General features: G+C 41.0%; 1 protein-coding gene across 13 annotated transcripts in view; it reads left to right on the forward strand.

Moving 5' to 3' along the window:
* LOC138758260 (uncharacterized) overlaps positions 1–22,223 on the forward strand; it is a 59,070-nt gene that overhangs the window by 15,837 nt on the left and 21,010 nt on the right. For 9 of the 13 annotated variants that reach the window (XR_011354230.1, XR_011354229.1, XM_069926931.1 and 6 more), the window contains 5 exons: positions 90–154; positions 1,053–1,166; positions 2,585–2,635; positions 4,907–4,945; positions 5,496–5,570. Coding sequence is in view for 11 of the 13 variants with exons in the window: in XM_069926931.1 (XP_069783032.1) it covers positions 90–154; positions 1,053–1,166; positions 2,585–2,635; positions 4,907–4,945; positions 5,496–5,570 (344 nt within the window). In the remaining 2 variants the exon portion in view is untranslated. The remainder of the gene's footprint in view (positions 1–89; positions 155–1,052; positions 1,167–2,584; positions 2,636–4,906; positions 4,946–5,495; positions 5,571–22,223) is intronic. The other 4 variants (XM_069926939.1, XM_069926941.1, XM_069926935.1 and 1 more) reach the window with 3 other exon arrangements.

The raw sequence follows: 22,223 nt of genomic DNA on the forward strand, positions 1-22,223 counted from the left end.
GATCACATGACCTAAGTACAACTACAAACTCCCACCCAATCCCACCCCATCTCTTCCCCTCAACCCCTCTGGTCTTTCTCCATCTCCAGAAGCTTTATAAGAAGGAAAAGAAACAGTGAAATTCTGTCGGATCCAATTAGGGGAAACCAGCAGAGTGAGAGGAGCAGTGTAACCCCCCTCCAGTCCCCTACACTCCTCCCTGTCTCTGTAACCCCCTCCAGTCCCTTACACCCCTCCCTGTTTCTGTAACCCCCTCCGATCCCCTACACCCCTCCCTGTCTCTGTAACCCCCTCCGGTCCCCTACACCCCTCCCTGTCTCTGTAACCCCCTCCGGTCTCCCACATCCCTCCCTGTCTCTGTAACCCCCTCCGGTCCCCTGCACCCCTCCCTGTCTCTGTAACCCCCTCCACTCCCTACACCCCTCCCTGTCTCTGTAACCCCTTCCGGTCCCCTACACCCCTCCCTGTCTCTGTAACCCCCTCCGGTCCCCTACACCCCTCCCTGTCTCTGTAACCCCCTCCGGTCTCCCACATCCCTCCCTGTCTCTGTAACCCCCTCCGGTCCCCTGCACCCCTCCCTGTCTCTGTAACCCCCTCCACTCCCTACACCCCTCCCTGTCTCTGTAACCCCTTCCGGTCCCCTACATCCTGTCTCTTTAACCCCCTCCAGTCCGCTAAACCTTCTTTTTAACCCCCTCCAGTCCCTGTTTCTGTTACACCTTCAGGTCCCCTACACCCCTCCCTGACTCTGTAATTCCCTCCAGTCCCTTACACCTCTCCCTGTCTCTGTAACCCCCCTCAGGTCCCCTGCACCCCTCCCTGTCTCTCTAACTCCCTCTGTAACTCCCTCCGGTCCCCTACACCCCTCCCTGTCTCTGTAACCCCCTCCAGTCCCCTAAACCCTGTCTCTCTAACTCCCTCTGGTCCCCTCCACCCTTCCCTGTGTCTGTAACCCCCTCTGGTCCCCCACACCCCTCCCTGTCTCTGTAGCCCCCCTCTGGTCCTCTGCATCCCTCAGTGTTCCCTCACCCCTTCTCTCTTTGTCCCAAAAGGAATCTCACTTAGAAACGCGTCGAGTTCCACCTGGTACGAGAATGTGGCATCTGCAAACGACTTCGAAGAGGATGATCCCATTGTAGAAGAAATCAGACCAAGCAGTGAGATAGGTTTCAACCTCCTTCAGCCTCATTCACGAAACCGTGCCCCCATCCGTGTGTCCGCCCCTCGAAAATTAGACCCAGAACTGTTCACAATGTACAGTGCATAAAAGATCTGGAAGAGGGGACAAAGTGTAATCTATGTAAGTTGGCTGATGACACTGAACTGAGTGGAAAAGCACCGTGCAGAGGAGACCGAGACTCTGCAGAGGGATATTGAGAGGTTATGTGAGCAGGCAAGGGTCTGTCAGATAGAGTACAATGTTGGTCAATGTGAGGTGATCTACTTCGGAAGGGAAAACAGACAATCAGAGGGTTATTTCAATGACAAATAATTGCAGCGTGGTGCTGGGCAAAAGGACTTGGGAGTACTCATGCATGAATTGCAGAAGGTTGGTTTGTGGGTGCCGTGGGCTGTCAAGGAGGCAAATGCAACGTTGACCCCTCATTGCTGGAGGGATGGGATTGAGGAGCTGGGAGGTCCTGCTGCAACTGTACAAGGCCCCAGTGAGGCCGCATCTGGGTTACTGCGGGCAGTTCCGGTCTCCGCACTTGGGGAAGGACGTACAGAGGGAGTTCACCAGGTTGATTCCAGGGATGAGGGGTTTGGCCAATGAGGAGAGATTGAGTCGCCTGGAACTGTACTCGGTGGAATTGAGAAGAATGAGAGCGGATTGTGAAAGCTTAGATAGGGTAGAGGTCAGTAGATTGTTCCCATTGGTGGGGAGACCAGAATGGGGAGAGGGGGAGAACAGAGGGTCAGGTTCAGGGGAGGATGGAGAAGAGGAGGAACTGCTTTTTCCAGAGGGGGTATACCTGTGGAATTCACTGCCCATTGAACCAGTGGAGGCCACCTCAGTAAATAGATTTAAGGCGAGGTTGGATGGATGTTTACAGAGTCGAGGAATGAAGGGATACAGGGAAGAGGCAGGCAGGCGGAGCGGAGCCCATCGTTGGATCAGCCATAATCAGATTGAATGGGGGAGCAGTCTTGATGGGCCAGATGGCTGACTCCCGCTCCTGTTTCTTGTCAGATATCCCCCTTCTCAATATTGTAACTGCCACCAACTCTCCACTACCACCTCTCACAGTCTCTCACTCCCCACTGTTCACTGTGTTGGTTCCCGTACCCTGAGGTCTATCTGTTCTACAACACTCCACACAGTTTACCGTGTTGATCCTAGTATCCCGAGGTCTCTCTGTTTGACAACACTCCCCACTATTTACCGTGTCAGTCTCCGTACCCCAAGGTCTCTCTGTTCTACAACACTCACCACCGTTCACCGTGTCGGTTCCCATATCCTGAGGTCTCTCTGTTTTACAACACTCCCCACCATTCACCGTGTCAGTCCCCGTACCCCAAGGTCTCTCTGTTCTACAACATTGGTCTGTGTAGGTGCAGAGTTTAACTATCTCACCCCACTCAGGTACCCTGTCTTACGAGAATCTACATGCAGAGGATGATGCTGATTCCGAGGGTAAGTTGCATGATAAAAGTCTCCCTGAAAACCCCAACACATCCCCGGGGTGGGAGACAGAGTGAAGCTCCCTCTGCCCTGTCACGTCACACATTCCCAGTGTGGGATACAGAGTGAAACACCCACTCGCCCTCTACAATCACACACTCCCAGGGTAGGACATTGAGTAAAGCTCCCTCTTGCCCAATCCAGCACCCCCTGTAAACACCAACACATTCCCTGGTTGTCTCTATAAACACCGACACACTCCTTGGGACCCCCTGTAAACACCGACACACTACATGGGACCAGCTAGAAACACCGACACAATCCCTGGGACCCCCTGGAAATCCAGACACACTCCCTGGGATGCCTTGTAAACCCTGACACCGTCCCTGGGACCCCTGTAAATACCCACACACACCCCAGGACCCCCTGGAAATCCTGACACACTCACTGGGACCCCCTGTAAACCCTGACATGCTCCCCGGGACCCCCTGTAAACCTTGACACACTCCCTGGGACCCCCTGTAAATACTGACGCACACCCCAGGATCCCCTGTAATCCCTGACACACTCCCTGAGACCCCCAGTAAATAGAGACACACTCCCTGGGACCCCCTGTAAACCCTAACTCCCTCTCCGGGACCCCCTGTAAACACTGACACCCTCCCCAGGACCCCCTGTAAACCCTGGCACACTTCATGGGACCTCCTGTAAACCCTGTTGCACTCCCCAGGACCTCTGTAAACCCCGACACTCTCCCTGGGACCCCTAGTAAACCCCGACACCCTCTCTGGGAACCCCTGTAAATCCCAACTTCCTCCCCGGGACCCCTTGTAAACACCGACACACTCCCCGGGTCCCCCTGTAAAACCTGACACAGTCCCTGGGACCCCCTGTAAACACCGACACAGTCCCTGGGACCCCCTGTAAACACCGACTCAGTCCCTGGGACCCCCTGTAAACCCTGACACACTTCATGGGACCCCCAGTAAACACTGACGCACTCCTCAGGATCCCCTGTAAAACCTGACACACTCCCCGGGACCCCCTGTAAATACAGACAAACTACCTGGGACCCCCTGTAAACCCCGACACATTTCCTGGAACCCCCTGTAAATAGAGGCACACTTCCCAGGACCCCCGTAAACCCCGACTCACTCCCTGGGACCCCCTGTAAACACCGACACACTCTCTGGGACATCCTGTAAACCCTGACACCCTCCCTGGGACCCCTGTAAATACCGACACACACCCCCAGAAATCCTGACACACTCATTGGAACCCCTTGTAAACCCTGACACACACCCTTGGACCCCCTGTAAACCCTGACACCCTCCCCGGGACCCCCTATAAACCCTGACACCCTCTCTGGGACCCCCTGTAAACCCTGACACCCTCCCTGGGACCCCCTGTAAACCCTGACACCCTCCCTGGGACCCCCTGTAAACACTGACACCCTCCCTGGGACTCCCTGTAAATCCTGACACTCCATGGGACCCCCTGTAAACCCTGATGCACTCCCCCGGACCCCTGTGAACCCTGATACACTCCATGGGACCCCCTGTAAACCCTGACAAACTCCCCGGGAACCCCTGTAAACCCAAACTCCCTCCCCAGGATCCCCTGTAAACTCTGACACACTCCCTGGGACCCCTTGTAAATACAGACACACTCCACAGGACCCCCAGTAAATGCTGATGCACTCCTCAGGATCCCCTGTAAACCCCAACATACTTCCTGGAACCCCCTGTAAATAGAGGCTCACTTCCTGGGACCCCCTGTATACCCTGACACACTCCCTGGGATGCCCTGTAAACCCTGACACTGTTCCTGGGACCCCTGTAAATACCCACACACACCCCAGGACCCCCTGGAAATCCTGATACACTCACTGGGACCCCCTGTAAACCCTGACATGCTCCCTGGGACCCCCTGTAAACCTTGACACACTCCCTGGGACCCCCAGTAAATACTGACGCACACCCCAGGATCCCCTGTAATCCCTGACACACTCCCTGAGACCCCCAGTAAATAGAGACACACTCCCTGGGACCCCCTGTAAACCCTAACTCCCTCTCCGGGACCCCCTGTAAACCCAGATACTCTCCCTGAGACCCCATTAAAGCCCAGCACCCTCCCTGGGACCCTCTGTAAACACCAATACAGTCGGGGACTCTGACGCTACAGGCAGACACTGGTGAATGAGGGAGGGTTGGAGGGAGTGTGGTGAAGGAGAGATCTGAAGGGTATTCACTCCTCCCTCTTCCTTCCCTTCTCTCTCCACAGATTACCTCAACCCAGATGTTGACAGTTTCCTTTCTGAAGGTGAGTTTGAAACCTGACCCCTCCTTGTCTCCCCCTTTCTCTCACACCTCTCTCCACTCCTCACACCTCATCTCTTCCCCTCTCCCTATATCTCCCCCACGCTTACCCCATTTTTCTCTCTCTCCTTCTGCTATCTTTCCCCTTTTCCCACTTTTCTCTCCCCTCTCAACTCCTCCCCTTTCTATAACCCCCTTATCTACCCCTTCACTCACCCCCTCTCTTTCTCTCTCCCCTCTCTCTCCCCTCCTTTCTACTTCCCTCTCCCCTCACTCCTCCTATCTATCCTTCCCCACTCTCTCTTTCCCTCACTTTTTCCTCTTTCACCCCCACTCTCTCCCCCCCTCCTATCTCCTCCCCAATCTCCCCCTCTTTCTTCCTCTCTCCCCCTCACTCCCCAATCCCCCCATCTCTCTCCACTCTCTCTCTCTTTCCTCCCCTTTCTTCCCCTGTCTTTCCTTCTTTCTCTCCCCCCCATCTCTCTTCCTCCCCCTCCCCCCCACCTCGGTTGGGGGCAAGTGTGAACACATCAGTCACTCCATTGTCACTCCAGATTACATGGAACCGATCCAGGAAGGGGATCCGGATGAGGATCTTCAAGAGGGTCTGGATGGCCACTCCGCACGTAGTGAGTGGCCTCTTTGAGTTTAATTGAGAGTATTAGCCTGTAAGGTTCCTAAGGATCTGAATACATTCTATATTAACCGTGTAATATTGTACATCACTGCCCATGCATGAAATCACAAGCAAAAGTATTGCCCCAAAAAAGAAAAAGAATACAAGACAAAAAGATGAACTAAATGACCCCTCCCCCAACAGTTGCTCTAATTCTTCCTACTGAACAAGACAGAAATAATATTGTTAGCAGCCCTTGGAATCGAGCAGCAACCTCCGGACATCCGGAAAATTATACCCATCTATCACCACCATGACCCTTATCTATTCAAATTGTGGTAACACAAGCCATGTCTTAGCAATCGTGACTTTAATTTTCCTGACGTTAAGCCTGATTTTTTTTTTCTCTCAACTCTAAAAGGACATGGGAATTTTGTAACCATTGCGTGTGGGTGGGTGGGTGGGTGGAAAATCATCTCCCCATTTCAACAGGACTTCTCCACCGGCCAGAAAATGCTTTGATTTGCATTCTCACCCTTGGAGAAGGCAATTAAGGTTGACCTGAAGGTATCCAACAAGGATTCAAAAATACCAGTTCAAAATCCTGTCTAATATGGGACATGACCAAAGAGGCTTCAAAAATTTTATATTTATCATAGAAAGGACTGATGCCTGAATAAATGCGAGACAGTTTTGGAAACATGTCTTGCACACTCGGAGAAGAATTATTGATAAGGCCCAGGAGTGTGAACCAATCATCTTCCAAGAAGAGTAAATTAACATCATTCTCCCATTCAATTTTGATATTAATGAAGGAAACTCTCTTTATAGTCAATATTTTTCATAATGCAAAGTGGATATTATAATTGTCTATAAAATTCAGATCAGGAAGACGTGAAAATTCTGGAAGTTTAGATCAGATAAAATGCCTGTCCTGCCATCACGTGTTGAAAAGAGGCAAAATTTTGTTGCATCAAAAGCTTTCAATCCCGAACCAATTCCATCCTTTAAAGCCTGCATCGAAAATGAACGGTGGGACACGAAGATAGGACAGAGTGGTCAGAAATCCCCATGAATTGCTCACCCCACCCCCGGAAAAATATGTCCTGAATTGAATTCAAATTCCAAGCCTCTGTCTCATTATTTAATTCTTTGGAAATTTTGGAGACAAAATAAGAAAGGATGACCCTAAACCTGACTGCACCCAGAAGCGTTTTTAAAAGATTTCAACTCCATTGCAACCCAGTTAGGGTGGTCATCTATTTTATCAAATAGGAACCACAATAACATGTTTCTTAAAATTTTTTTGAATAAAGATAATTTGGATGGACTGTTAGTGAACAAGAAATTAATAAAACACTTAATTGTTAACAGAATAATAAGTCTCCTGGAGAGGATGAATTCCCAATGGAATTCTATAAAGAATTTAAAGATTTAATAATCCCTTTATTTATGCAGGTAGTAGAACAAGCTCTTAGGTTACACATTCTTCCAGAAACCTTTTCTACAACAATAATTATGGTTATTCCTAAAAAAAAATAGAGATCCATTAAAACCAGCTTCATATAGACCTATTTCATTGTTAAATGTTGATTATAAAATTGTGGCAAAGATACCAGCAAATAGAATAAATATTTCTCTTCCTCAATTAATAAATTTGAATCAAATGGGCTTTGTTAAAAACAGAGAAACTTCTGAAAATATAGTGAGGTTATTAAGTATAATTAGCACAACAATAAAGGATAGAATTTACAGCTGCATTGGACGCAGAAAAAGCTTTTGATAGATTAGAATGGGATTTTTTATTTAAAGTTTGAGGTAAATTTGGTTTTGGACTTAATTTTGTAAATTGGATTGAAGCACTTTATAAAAGTCCTAAAGCTAAAGTAATAACTAATGGGAAGATACCACAATCATTTAATTTGACTAGAGCAGGGGTCAGCAAACTTTTTAAACCATCAACCTTTTCATGGAATCCTTGATCTCTCATTGATGCCCCCTCCCCACCCCCCCCACTACAAGCATTTAAAATAAATAAATAAATATTATCAATGATACATTTCTCTATAGTCGAGTCATTTATCGACCCCTTGGATAGTCCCATCGACCCCCAGGGTCAATATAGACCACTTTGCTGACTCCTGGACTAGATCAAGTAGACAAGGATGTCCTATATCTCCAGCTTTGTTGGCTTTGGTACAGAACCTCTTGCACAAATGATCCGTATGGACCAACAGTTAAAAGGTTTTATCAAACTGAGTATAAGTTTAACAGATGATGTGTTGATATATTTAACTTAACCACAATTATCATTAACTAGACTTAATAAACAATTGATAGATTGTGGAAGAGTTTCTGGTTATAAAATAAATGTGGGGATAAAAGTGGGGTAATGGAATTAGTACAAGGTGATTATTCACAAGGTCAAAAAGATATTCAATTTAAGTGGACTGATACTAGGATTAAATATTTAGGAATACATACAGATAATCATTTGAAACATTTATATAAATTATATTATATTCTGTTAAGAAAATAAATGAAGATTTGAAAAAATGGATAAACTTACCTCTAACTTTAATTGGATTAAAATGAATATTTTTCTGAGAATTCCATATTTGTTTCAGACTTTACCAATTTTCGTATCTCAAAAATTTCTCCCAGAGTTAAATAACCAAGTTAGGAAATTTCTCTGGAAAGGTAAGATGGCAAGAATATCATTAGAAAAATTAACATGGAAATATGAATGAGGTGGACTCCAACTTCCTGACTTTAAGAATTATTATAAGCAGCACAATGAGATTTCTTGCTTCCTTATTTGGGAAAATTAGACTGTTGTGGGTGGAAATTGAATTAAATAAGATTAGAGATAGTATACCTGAGGAATTTTTTTTTTAAAAGAAAGTGATATTTATCACGTAAACTATGTTATTTTTTTCAAGAGGAATACAAGATCCCATTTCAATATGCTGTCCCCAAATCCTTACCTGACCTCCAAGTAATAGCTACACATTCCTTGAGATACCTAAAGCCAATCACAAAAATTCCATTTGATACATAGTTCACCTTAACCTTAAACTAAACATCTTAATATTTCCCAGCAAAAATAACATTGGGTCCAACAGATGTTTTAACTTCAATATTTTCTCCGAAAATACTTTAATTTGTAGCCAAAGTGGCTTAACTTAGTCGGTCGAATGAAAAAATGAACCTATCTCTTTACCACATCTAAAACAAAAATCTGAAGATATTAAATTAAATCTTTGTCATTTTTGAGACATTAAATATAAATTTATGCATAAAATTATATTGGACTAATCTGTATCTTACATTAATAATTTTAGTCATATTGTCTTTATATAACGTTTTCCAACCGTTTTGATCTATTGTTCTACCTAAATCAGTTGGCCATCTTAATCTTGATTTATGAGTATCTGATTTGGACATTATGTCTCAAATTTATTGCCGAATAATTGGGTAATGACAAACTTCCATCATTTCTCATCTTCTGAAGGTAAATTTTATTTAATCGAGCTTTCTTCCCTTTTGCCTTGCCTATGACATAATAAATGTCAGAAAAAAGATTTGGTAATGACCAAAATAAATCTAAAAATGTTGTTAAGATATTCATTTTGACTGAATTAATGTGACTGATGACTTGGTATGGGTGGATGGTGTGGCCCTTTGTGCACGAAGACGCACTCACATTCTTGGAGTTCTTTAGGGATGTTGGGCTTGGCTTGTCCATGTCTGGAGGGTGGGATCGGAGCCAGGTTACCAACCTTTTCCCGCATCCTGTCCAGGAAAGTTGTTGCATCATCCTGTTGACTTCTGGCCGGTGGGGACCATGAGTGGAGCTCTGTAGATGAGCTCGGTGGAGGATGTAAGGAGGTCTTCGTTTTGGGCTGTATGAATCCCCAGCAGTGCCCATGGCAGTTTGTCCACCCAGTTGAGGCCTTTGAGTCTGGTCATAAGGGCGGCCTTGAAGTGCCTGTGGAGTTACTCAACTAGCCCGTTGGACTGCAGGTGATATGCTGTCGTGTGGTGTAGCTGAGCGCCCCACTGGTTGGCAATGTCGGTCCACAGGCTAGAGGTGAATTGTGCACCTCTGTTGGAGGTATGTGGCATGGTCGCCCGAACCTTGCTACCCAGGACGAGACGAGTGCTTTGGCACAGGACATGGTGGATGTGTCGGCCAGGGGGATTGCTTTTTGCCACTGAGTGAAGTGGTCAACCACTGTGAACAGGTAGCGGAAACCCTGTGAGACTGGCAAGGGTCCCACTATGTCCACATGAATATGGTCAAACCTGCGTTCTGTTGTCTCGAAAAATTTGGGGGGACCTTAGTATGTCGCTGCACTTTGGCTGTTTGGCACTGCGTACACACCTTGGCCCACCCCCGGACTTGTTTTTGCAATCCATGCCACAATGTACTTGCTTGGCCACCAGCTGGACCGTAGTCCTGATGGATGGAGTCACCTCCATTATGTTGGGACAATAGGTCGAACCTGCCCGGTGGCCACGTCACACAGGAAGGTAGTGTTACCTGTACTGGCTTGGATGTCCTGAAGCCACAGTCCTGTACTGAGGTATCTCATCATCCTGCTGCTGTGCCTCTGTCAGTGCCACGGTCCAGTCCGTGGGCCAGAGAGTGGATGCTGTGTCTTGACAAGACATCCACATCCATGTTGTCTTTTCCTGAGATGGTGTACTCCGAGATGTAAGACAAGTGTCTCTGCTAGTGAGCAGACCAGGGGTTGGAGATCTTGGCTAGGGCGAACTTCAGTGGCTTGTGGTCTGTGAAAGCCCTTCCCTCTGGGAAGTTCTGGAAGTGGTGGATGGCTAAGTACAGCACCCAGTAGCTCTCAGTTGAAAGCACTGTACTTTAGTTCCGGGCGCCAACTTTCTTCTATCTGCTGCTCCAGAACTCCACCAATTGCTGTTCCTGAGGCATCGACTGTGAGGGCTATGGGTGCATCTGGTCTGGGGTGGGTCAGGAGTGCAGCGTGAGCCAGGGCTTCCTTCATTTCCATGAATATTCATGCGGAGTTGTCGTCCCAGGTTAAGTCCTTCACCTTGCCGGTCATCAGGGTGAAGACTGGGCACATGGTTCGAGCCGGTGTGGAGATGCATCTGCGATAAAAGTTGACCATCCCCATGAACTCCTGCAGTACTTTGGTCGTACTGGGCCTTGGGAAGTTGAAGATAGCCTCCACCTTTCTGGTTAGTGGTGTGACCCCGCATTTTATAATCCTGTGGCCCAGGAAGTCAATCGTGCTCAGCCTGAACTGGCATTTAGCCAGGTTGGTAGTAAGACCGAACTGTAGGCGACTGTAGGGACTTCGGAGGTGATGTCGATGTTCCTGCTGGGTTCTGATCGCCACCAGGATATCGTCTAAGTAGACGAAGGTGCCGTCCAGGTCTCGGCCCACCGCGTCCATCAGTCATTGGAAGGTCTGTGCTGCGTTCTTGAGCCCAAATGGCATTCTCAGGAACTCGAACAGCCCAAATGGAGTGATGATGGCCATCTTAGGGGATGTCGTCAAGGTACACTGCGTACAAGGTACAAGTCCACTTTGGAGATTGTTGTTCTTTTTTTTTACAGTATCATTGACTTTAACTGTCGGTTTTAATGTTCTCGAACTTCACAAAGCCCAATTAAATTACATTTTTTTAAAATGTTTTATTTTTCACACTATAAACCATATTGACCAAGATACATAGACATTTTTTCTCTTGAATAGATACAGTGTCATTTTCTCCCCCTTTTTCCACCTCCCTTCCCTCCCTCCCTCACCCTCTTTCCCATTTATTTGAAGTTCAATCTATAAGATACATTAAACCCGTTAAACAATGTTGTCACTTAATAAAAATAAACAAGAAATTTTACTGAGTCAGTTCTTTTCGTTATCTACTCCTTCTGTCATTTTAGGTGATGGAAGTCCATGGAAGGTTTTCTCTATTGTGTTTCATGTATGGCTCCCATATTTGTTTGAATATTGTGATGTTATTTCTTAAATTATATGTTATTTTTTCTAATGGAATACATTTATTCATTTCTATATACCATTGTTGTATTCTCAAGTTGTCTTCTAATTTCCAGGTTGACATAATACATTTTTTTGCTACAGCTAGGGCTATCATAACAAATCTTTTTTGTGCTCCATCCAAATCGAGTCCAAATTCTTTATTTCTTATATTACTTAGGAGGAAGATCTCTGGGTTTTTTGGTATATTTCTTTTTGTGATTTTATTTAATATCTGGTTTAGATCTTCCCAAAATTTTTTCACTTTCTCACATGCCCAAATTGCATGAATTGTTGATCCCGTTTCCTTTTTACAGCGAAAACATCTATCAGATACTGTTGGGTCCCATTTATTTAACTTTTGAGGTGTGATATATAGCCTGTGTATCCAGTTATATTGTATCATACGTAACCTCGTGTTTATTGTATTTCTCATAGTTCCGGAGCATAGCTTTTCCCATGTTTCCTTCTTTATCTTTATGTTTAGATCTTGTTCCCATTTTTGTTTAGGTTTACCGTTTGTTTCCTCGTTCTCCTTTTCTTGCAGTTTGATGTACATGTTTGTTATAAATTTTTTGATTATCATTGTGTCTGTAATCACATATTCAAAATTGCTTCCTTCTGGTAACCTCAGACCATTTCCCAATTTGTCCTTCAAGTAGGTTTTCAGTTGGTGGTATGCAAACATTGTATCGTGAGTTATATTATATTTATCCTTCATTTGTTCAAAGGATAATAATTTATTTCCCGAAAAATATTTCTATTCTTTTGATCCCTTTTCTCTCCCATTCTCTGAAGGAAAGGTTATCTATTGTGAAAGGGATTAGTTGATTTTGCGTCAATATTAGTTTTGGAAGTTGGTAATTTGTTTTATTCCTTTCTACGTGAATCTTCTTCCAAATGTTGAGCAGATGATGCAATACCGGTGAATTCCTACGTTGCACCAATTTTTCATCCCATTTATATAGTATATGTTCAGGTATCTTCTCCCCTATTTTATCTAGTTCTAATCTGGTCCAATCTGGTTTTTCCCTTGTTTGATAAAAATATGATAGGTATCTTAATTGTGCGGCTCTATAATAATTCTTAAAGTTTCGTAGTTGTAAGCCTCCTTGTTTGTACCATTCTGTTAATTTATCTAGTGCTATCCTCGGTTTCCCCCCCTTTCCATAAGAATTTCCTTATTATTTTCTTTAGCTCTTTTTTTTTCACACCATAAATCACATTAACCATGATACACACTTTTTCCTTTTCACACATATACAGTGCCATTTTCTCCCTCCCCCTCACATCCCACCCTCCCTACCTCCCCCATCCCGTCCATTTAAAGTACAAAATCTAGGATACATTAAACCAGTCAAACAATGTTGTCATTCAATAAAATTACACAAGAAATTCCACTGAGTCCATTCTTTTCATTTCCTTCTCCTTCCGTTAACTTAGGTAGTGATCGTCCCCGGTAGGTTCTCTCTATTGTGTTTCATGTAAGGCTCCCATATTTGTTCAAATATTTCAATATTATTTCTTAAACTATATGTTATTTTTTTCTAATGGAATACATTTATTCATTTCTATATACCATTGTTGTATTTTCAAATTATCTTCCAATTTCCAGGTTGACATAATACATTTTTTTGCTACGGCTAGAGCTATCTTAACAAATCTTTTTTGTGCATCCTCCAAATCAATTCCAAATTCTTTGTTTTTTATGTTACTTAGGAGGAAGATCTCTGGATTCTTTGGTATATTGTTTTCTGTTATTTTATTTAATATTTGATTTAGATCTTCCCAAAATTTTTTTACTTTCTCACATGTCCAGATTGCATGAATTGTTGTTCCCATTTCTTTTTTACATCGAAAACATCTATCAGATACTGTTGGGTCCCATTTATTTAACTTTTATGGTGTAATGTATAGCCTGTGTATCCAGTTATATTGTATCATACGTAACCTCGTATTTATTGTATTTCTCATCGTTCCAGAACATAACTTCTCCCATGTTTCCTTTTTTTATCTTTATATTTAAATCTTGTTCCCATTTTAGTTTAGTTTTACCATTTGTTTCCTCATTCTCCTTTTCTTGCAGTTTAATATACATATTTGTTATAAATCTTTTGATTATCATTGTATCTGTAATCACATATTCAAAGTTACTTCCCTCTGGCAAACTCAAACTGCTTGCTAATTTATCCTTCAAGTAGGATCTCAATTGGTAATATGCCAGCGCTGTATCTTGAGTTATATTGTATTTATCTTTCATTTGTTCAAAGGATAATAATCTATTTCCTGAAAAACAATTTTCTATTCTTTTAATCCCTTTTTTCTCCCATTCTCTAAAGGAAAGGTTAGCTATTGTAAAAGGGAGTAACTTGTTTTGCGTCAATATTAGTTTTGGTAATTGATAATTTGTTTTATTTCTTTCTACATGAATCTTCTTCCAAATATTGAGTAGATGATGTAATACTGGAGAACTTCTATGTTGTACCAATTTTTCATCCCATTTATATAATATGTGTTCAGGTATCTTTTCCCCTATTTTATCCCATTCTAATCTGGTCCAATCTGGCTTTTCCCTTGTTTGATAAAAATCTGATGGGTATCTTAATTGTGTGGCTCTATAATAATTTTTAAAGTTTGGCAGTTGTAAGCCTCCTTGTTTATACCATTCTGTTAATTTATCTAGTGCTATCCTCGGTTTCCCCCCTTTCCATAAAAATTTCCTTATTATTTTCTTTAACTCCTTGAAGAATTTCTCTGTCAGCTGTATTGGCAATGCCTGAAATAGGTATAATATCCTTGGAAAAATGTTCATTTTAATACAGTTTATCCTTCCTATTAGTGTTAGTGGTAAACCTTTCCAATGCTCTAAATCGTCCTGTAATTTTTTCATTAGTGGATAATAATTGAGTTTATATAGTTGGCCGAGATTTTTCTTTATTTATACACCTTGGTATCTTATTGCTTGCATTTGCCATCTAAATGGTGATTCCTTCTTAAATTTTGAGAAATCCGCATTATTCATAGGCATTGCTTCACTTTTATTTACGTTGATCTTGTATCCCGACACTTCTCCATATTCCTTCAATTTCTTATATAATTCTTTTATTGATAGTTCTGGTTCTGTTAAGTATACTATAACATCATCCGCAAATAAACTGATTTTATATTCCTTGTCTTTTATTTTTATCCCTTTTATATTATTTTCTATTCTTGTCAATTCTGCTAGTGGTTCTATAGCTAATGCGAACAATAAAGGTGATAGTGGGCATCCCTGCCGTGTTGACCTGCTTAAGTTAAATTGCTTTGATACATGTCCATTTACTGTCACTTTCGCTAATGGTCCCTTATATAATGCTTTAATCCAATTAGATAGACAACAGACTCGCCAAGGCAAATAGCGCCTTTGGAAGACTACACAAAAGAGTCTGGAAAAACAACCAACTGAAAAACCTCACAAAGATAAGCGTATACAGAGCCGTTGTCATACCCACACTCCTGTTCGGCTCCGAATCATGGGTCCTCTAACGGCACCACCTACAGCTCCTAGAACGCTTCCACCAGCGTTGTCTCCGCTCCATCCTCAACATCCATTGGAGCGCTTACATCCCTAACGTCGAAGTACTCGAGATGGCAGAGGTCGACAGCATCGAGTCCACGCTGCTGAAGATCCAGCTGCGCTGGATGGGTCATGTCTCCAGAATGGAGGACCATCGCCTTCCCAAGATCGTGTTATATGGCGAGCTCTCCACTGGCCACCGTGACAGAGGTGCACCAAAGAAAAAGTACAAGGACTGCCTAAAGAAATCTCTTGGTGCCTGCCACATTGACCACCGCCAGTGGGCTGATAATGCCTCAAACCGTGCATCTTGGCGCCTCACAGTTTGGCGGGCAGCAACCTCCTTTGAAGAAGACCGCAGAGCCCACCTCACTGACAAAAGGCAAAGGAGGAAAAACCCAACACCCAACCCCAACCAACCAATTTTCCCCTGCAACCGCTGCAATCGTGTCTGCCTGTCCCGCATCGGACTTGTCAGCCACAAACGAGCCTGCAGCTGACGTGGACTTTTTACCCCCTCCATAAATCTTCGTCCGCGAAGCCAAGCCAAAGAAGAATCCAATTAATATACTTCTCCAGTAAACTGAATTTTTGCAATACTTTGAACAAATAATTCCATTCTACTCTGTCAAAGGCCTTCTCTGCGTCTAAAGCAACTGCTACTGTTGGCGCTTTATTCCCTTCTCCTGCATGAATTAAGTTAATAAATTTACAAATATTGTCTGTTGTGTGTCTTTTTTTGATAAATCCAGTTTGGTCTAAATTTACCATTTTCGGTACATACTCTGCTAATCTGTTTGCTAATAGTTTAGCTATTATCCTATAATCTGTGTTAAGTAAAGATATTGGTCTATATGACGCTGGTGTGAGTGGATCTTTCCCTTGCTTTAGTATTACAGTAATTATTGCTGTTTTACATGAATCTGGTAAGCTTTGTGTTTTATCAATCTGGTTGATTACTTCCAGGAGGGGTGGAATTAATAAATCTTTAAATGTTTTATAGAATTCTATTGGGAATCCATCCTCTCCTGGTGTCTTATTATTTGGTAATTTTTTTATTATCTCTTGAATCTCTACTATTCCAAATGGCTCTGTTAATTTATTTTGTTCCTCTATTTGTAGTTTTGGTAGTTCAATTTTAGTTAGAAATTCATCTATTTTCCCTTCTTTCCCTTCATTTTTAGTTCAGTATAATTGTTCATAGAATTCTCTAAAGTTTTCCTTAATTTCTTTTGGATTATATGTAATTTGTTTGTCTTTTTTCCTTGATGCCAATACCATTTTCTTAGCTTGTTCTGTCTTAAGCTGCCATGCTAAGATTTTGTGCGTTTTTTCCCCTAGTTCATAATATTTCTGTTTTGTCTTCATTATATTCTTCTCCACCTTATATGTTTGTAGTGTTTCATATTTTATTTTTTTATCCGCCAATTCTCTTCTTTTAGTTGTATCTTCCTTCATTGCTAATTCTTTTTCTATATTTACTATTTCCCTTTCCAACTGCTCTGTTTCCTGATTATAGTCCTTTTTCATCTTGGTTACATAACTTATTATTTGCCCTCTAATGAATGCTTTCATTGCATCCCATAGTATAAACTTATCTTTCACTGATTTCGTATTTATTTCAAAATACATTTTAATTTGTCTTTCAATAAATTCTCTAAAATCCTGCCTTTTAAGTAACATGGGGTTTAATCTCCATCTATACATTCTTGGAGGGATGTCCTCTAACTTTATTGTCAATATTAAGGGTGAATGGTCCGATAGTATTCTAGCTTTATATTCTGTTTTTCTTACTCTATCTTGCATACGAGCTGATAACAAAAATAGGTCTATTCTTGAGTATGTTTTATGTCTAGCCGACTAATATGAATATTCCTTTTCCTTTGGGTGTTGTTTCCTCCATATATCCAAAAGTTGCATTTCTTCCATCGATTTAATTATAAATTTGGTTACTTTGTTCTTTCTGTTAATTTTTTTCCCAGTTTTATCCATGTTTAAATCCAAATTCAGGTTGAAATCCCCTCCTATTAATATGTTCCCTTGTGTATCTGCTATCTTCAAAAAGATATCTTGCATAAACTTTTGATCTTCTTCGTTAGGTGAATATACATTGAGTAGATTCCAAAACTCCGAATATATCTGACATTTTATCATTACATATCTCCCTGCTGGATCTATTATTTCCTCTTCTATTTTAATTGGCACATTTTTACTAATTAACATAGCTACCCCTCTTGCTTTTGAATTTTACGACGCTGCTGTTATGTGTCCTACCCAATCTCTCTTTAATTTCTTGTGCTCCAATTCAGTTAAATGTGTTTCTTGCACAAATGCTATATCAATTTTTTCTTTTTTCAGTAAATTTAGCAGTTGCTTCCTTTTAATTTGGTTATGTATTCCATTAATATTTAAAGTCTATAGTTCAACGTAGCCATTTTATACTTTATTTATCTTCCCTTTCCGTTTCTCCATCATTACCTTTCCTTCTTATCCATTTCTGTTTTCTTGTTTTGAACACTTTATAAGACAACATTCCTAAAACATCAAACATTTTCCTTATTCTCCTATTTAAAACTTCTTTAGCCCCAATCTCCCTTTCCCCTCCTGAGTTGTCCTTTATCCCTTGTCGGACAACCACATCTCCCCTCTCCATTTGGATTTGCGAATTCACTCGCAAGCGTCAGCTGATTTTGCAGTGACCGTAACTCCTCCCCACCCAGCCCCCCAGAAAAGATTTCACTTTTCATATCTAACAAAGGTCACTCTTTTAATTCCCTCCTTATTCCCTCTATTCCATTTCCTTCCCTTATTAATGCTTGTCTATACTCTCTATATTTTCCTCTAAATACGGATACATTCATGTATGCACACTATACATATACACACATATACCTCTTTACCCACATACATATAAATCGTGGTCATTTTTACTCTTATTACATGTCTTCATCTCTTTGCTTGTTTTGTAGTTGTTCTGCAAATTTCCTTGCTTCCTCTGGATCCGAGAATAGTTTTTTTCCATAAGATCGTTTTCGCAGTATTGAACTCCTTCCTCTTCTACAGGAGTTCAAAACTTATGTGTCTTTTTAGTTCGCAGTCTTTTGTACTCTCGTTACACGTCTTCATCTCTCAGTCTATTTTGTAATTTTTCTGCAAATTTTCGTGCTTCCTCTGGATCCGCGAATATTCTGTTTTGCTGTCCTGGAATAAATATTTTCAATACCGCTGGATGCTTTAGTATAAATTTATACCCTTTCTTCCATAAAATCGCCTTTGCTGTATTGAACTCCTTTCTCTTCTTCAGGAGTTCAAAACTTTTATCTGGATAAATAAAGATTTTTCACCCTTTGTACTCCAGTGGCTTGTTGTCCTCTCTTACTTTCTCCATTGTTTTCTCCAGTACCTTTTCTCTTGTAGTATATCTTAGGAATTTTACTAAAATAGATCTTGGTTTTTGTTGTGGTTGTGGTTTAAAGGCCAATGCTCTATGTGCCCTTTCTATTTCCCTTTCTTGCTGTAGTTCTGGACATCCTAAGTTCCTGGGGATCCAATCTTTTATAAACTCTCTCATATTCTTGCCTTCTTCATCTTCCTTAAGGCCCACTATCTTTATGTTATTTCTTCTGTTATAATTTTCCATTATATCTATTTTCTGAGCTAACAGCTCTTGTGTCTCTTTAACTTTTTTATTAGATTCCTCTAATTTCTTTTTTAAGTCCTCTACCTCCATTTCTACTGCTGCTTCTCGTTCTTCCACCTTGTCCATTCTTTTTCCCATTTCTGATAAGGTCATATCTATTTTATTCACTTTCTCTTCTGTACTGTTTATTCTTCTTCTTAAATCATTAAATTTTTGTGCTTGCCATTCTTTAAATGAATCCATGTATTCTTTAATAAGAGAAAGTATATCCTTTGTCTTGCCTTTCCCTTCTTCTTCTATTTCACTGTACTCTTCCTCTTCCTCTTCTTCTTCCTTTGGGTTGGCCATCTGTTGTTTCTTTGTTGTCCTTTTCTTCTTTTCTTTCTTGTTTTCGTTGTCTTCTATGTTCTCCTCTTGCTGCAGCTGTTGTGCAGCTGTCATTGCCGGCTGTGGAGATTGACTCCCCAGCTGGTCACCCCTCCCGTCAGTGTGTTTTTTTGCATGTGCATCGCGCATGCGCGGTTGCGCACTTTTACTCGGCTCAACGAGCCATTTTTGTAGTCCACTTTCTACCGACCTGAGGGAACGGGTTTCTCTCTCCACCGCGGGCCTCTTCGAACAGGTAACGCCTTCTTCTTCTTCCGTTGTCTTCTCTTCCTCTCTTCTTACCGTTGGTTTCGATTTTTCTTTTTTTGTCGCCATCTTCTTTCCACCTTTATACTCACTTTACTTTTATTTTTGTACCTTTGTGTTTTCCTTTATTTTTTCCGACTTTTCTGGAGAGGGCTGGAGTTCACCGTCCGGCCACTACTCCATCACATGACTCCTCTTTTTTTTTTCTTTAGCTCCTTGAAGAATTTCTCTGTTAGGTGAATTGGTAATGACTGAAATAGGTGTTGTTTCCTTGGTAAAATGTTCATTTTAATACAGTTTATCCTTCCTATCAGTGTTAGTGGTAAGTCTTTCCAATGCTCTAAGTTGTCTTGTAATTTTTTCATTAATGGATGGTAATTTAGTTTATATAGATGGCCGAGATTTTTATTTAGTTGTATACCTAGGTATCGCATTGCTTGTGTTTGCCATCTAAATGGTGATTCTTTCTTAAACTTTGTGAAATCCACATTATTCATTGGCATTGCTTCACTTTTATTTGCGTTGATCTTGTACTCCGATACTTCTCCATATTCCTTCAATTTCCTATGTAATTCTTTTATTGATATTTCTGGTTCTGTTAAGTATATTATAACGTCATCTGCAAATAGACTGATTTTATATTCCTTCTCTTTTATTTTTATCCTTCTTATTTTATTTTCTGTTCTTATCAGTTCTGCTAGTGGTTCTATAGCTAACGTGAACAGTGAGGGAGATAGTGGACATCCCTGCCTTGTTGATCTGCTTAAGTTAAATTGTTTTGATATATATCCATTTACCATCACTTTCGCCAATGGCCCCTTATATAATGCTTTAATCCAATTAATATATTTCTCTGGTAGGCTGAATTTTTGTAGTACTTTGAATAAATAATTCCATTCTACTCTGTCAAAGGCCTTCTCTGCGTCTAAAGCAACTGCTACTGTTGGAGTTTTATTTCCTTCTACTGCATGAATTAAGTTAATAAATTTACAGATATTGTCCGTTGTTCGTCTTTTTTTTAATGAATCCAGTTTGGTCTAGATTTACTATTTTTGGTACATAGTCGGCCAATCTGTTTGCTAATAGTTTAGCTATTATCTTATAATCTGTGTTAAGTAGAGGTATTGGTCTAAATGACGCTGGTGCTGGTGGATCTTTCCCTGTCTTTGGTATTACTGTAATTATTGCTGTTTTGCATGAATCTGGTATGTTTTGTTTTATCAATTTGGTTAATTACTTCCAGGAGGGGAGGAATTAATAAGTCTTTAAATGTTTTATGGAATTCTATTGGGAATCCATCCTCTCCTGGTGTTTTATTGTTCGGTAGTTTTTTTAATATATCCTGTAATTCTTCTATTTCAAATGGTTTTATTAATTTATTTTGCTCCTCTGTTTGTAATTTCAGTAGTACAATTTTAGTTAGAAATTCATCTATTTTGTCTTCTTTCCCTTTGTTTTCAGTTTGATATAGTTGTTCGTAGAATTCCCTGAAGTTTTCACTGATCTCCATTGGATTATATGTAATTTGTTTGTCCTTTTCCTTAATGCCAATACCATTCTTTTAGTTTGTTCTGTCTTAAGCTGCCATGCTAGAATTTTGTGCGTTTTTTCTCCTAGCTCATAATATTTCTGTTTTGTCTTCATTATATTCTTCTCCACCTTATATGTTTGTAGTGTTTCATATTTTATTGTTTTATCTGCCAATTCTCTTCTTTTAGTTGTATCTTCCTTCATTGCTAATTCTTTTTCTATATTTACTATTTCCCTTTCCAACTGCTCTGTGTCCTGATTATAGTCCTTTTTCATCTTGGTTACATAACTTATTATTTGCTCTCTGATTAACGCTTTCATTGCATCCCATAGTATAAACTTATCTTTCACCGATTCCATATTTATTTCAAAGTACATTTTAATTTGTCATTCAACGATTTCTCTAAAATCCTGTCTTTTAAGTAGCATGGAGTTTAATCTCCATCTATACATTCTAGGTGGGATGTCCTCTAGCTCTATTGCAAATAACAGGGGTGAGTGATCCGACAATAGTCTAGCTTTATATTCCATTTTCCTAACTCTCCCTTGAATGTGGGCTGATAACAGGAATAGGTCTATCCTTGAGTATGTTTTGTGTCTACCCGAATAATATGAATATTCCTTTTCCTTTGGGTGTTGTTTCCTCCATATATCCAAAAGTTGCATTTCTTGCATCAATTTAATTATAAATTTGGTTACTTTGTTCTTTCTGTTAGTTTTTTTTTCCAGTTTTATCCATGTATGAGTCAAAATTAAGGTTAAAATCCCCTCCTATTAGTATGTTCCCTTGCGTGTCTGCTATCTTCAAAAAGATATCTTGCATAAATTTTTGATCTTCTTCATTAGGTGAATATACATTGAGTAAATTCCAAAATTCTGAATATATCTGACATTTTATCATTACATATCTCCCTGCTGGATCTATTATTTCCTCTTCTATTTTGATTGGTACATTTTTATTGATTAATATAGCTACTCCTCTGGCTTTTGAATTATATGATGCTGCTGTTACATGTCCTATCCAATCTCTCTTTAATTTCTTGTGTTCCACTTCAGTTAGATGTGTTTCTTGTATGAATGCTATATCAATTTTTTCTTTTTTCAGTAAATTTAACAGTTTCTTCCTTTTGATTTGGTTATGTATTCCATTAATATTTAAAGTCATATAGTTCAACATAGCCATTTCATACTTTGTTTATCTTTCCTTTCCATTTCCTCATCACCACCTTCCCTTCTTATCCATTTCTGCTTTCTTTTTTTGAACACATTATAAGACAACAT

Source organism: Narcine bancroftii, chromosome 3, assembly GCF_036971445.1.
Source record: "Narcine bancroftii isolate sNarBan1 chromosome 3, sNarBan1.hap1, whole genome shotgun sequence".
In the NCBI taxonomy this organism is placed as follows: Eukaryota; Metazoa; Chordata; class Chondrichthyes; order Torpediniformes; family Narcinidae; genus Narcine; species Narcine bancroftii.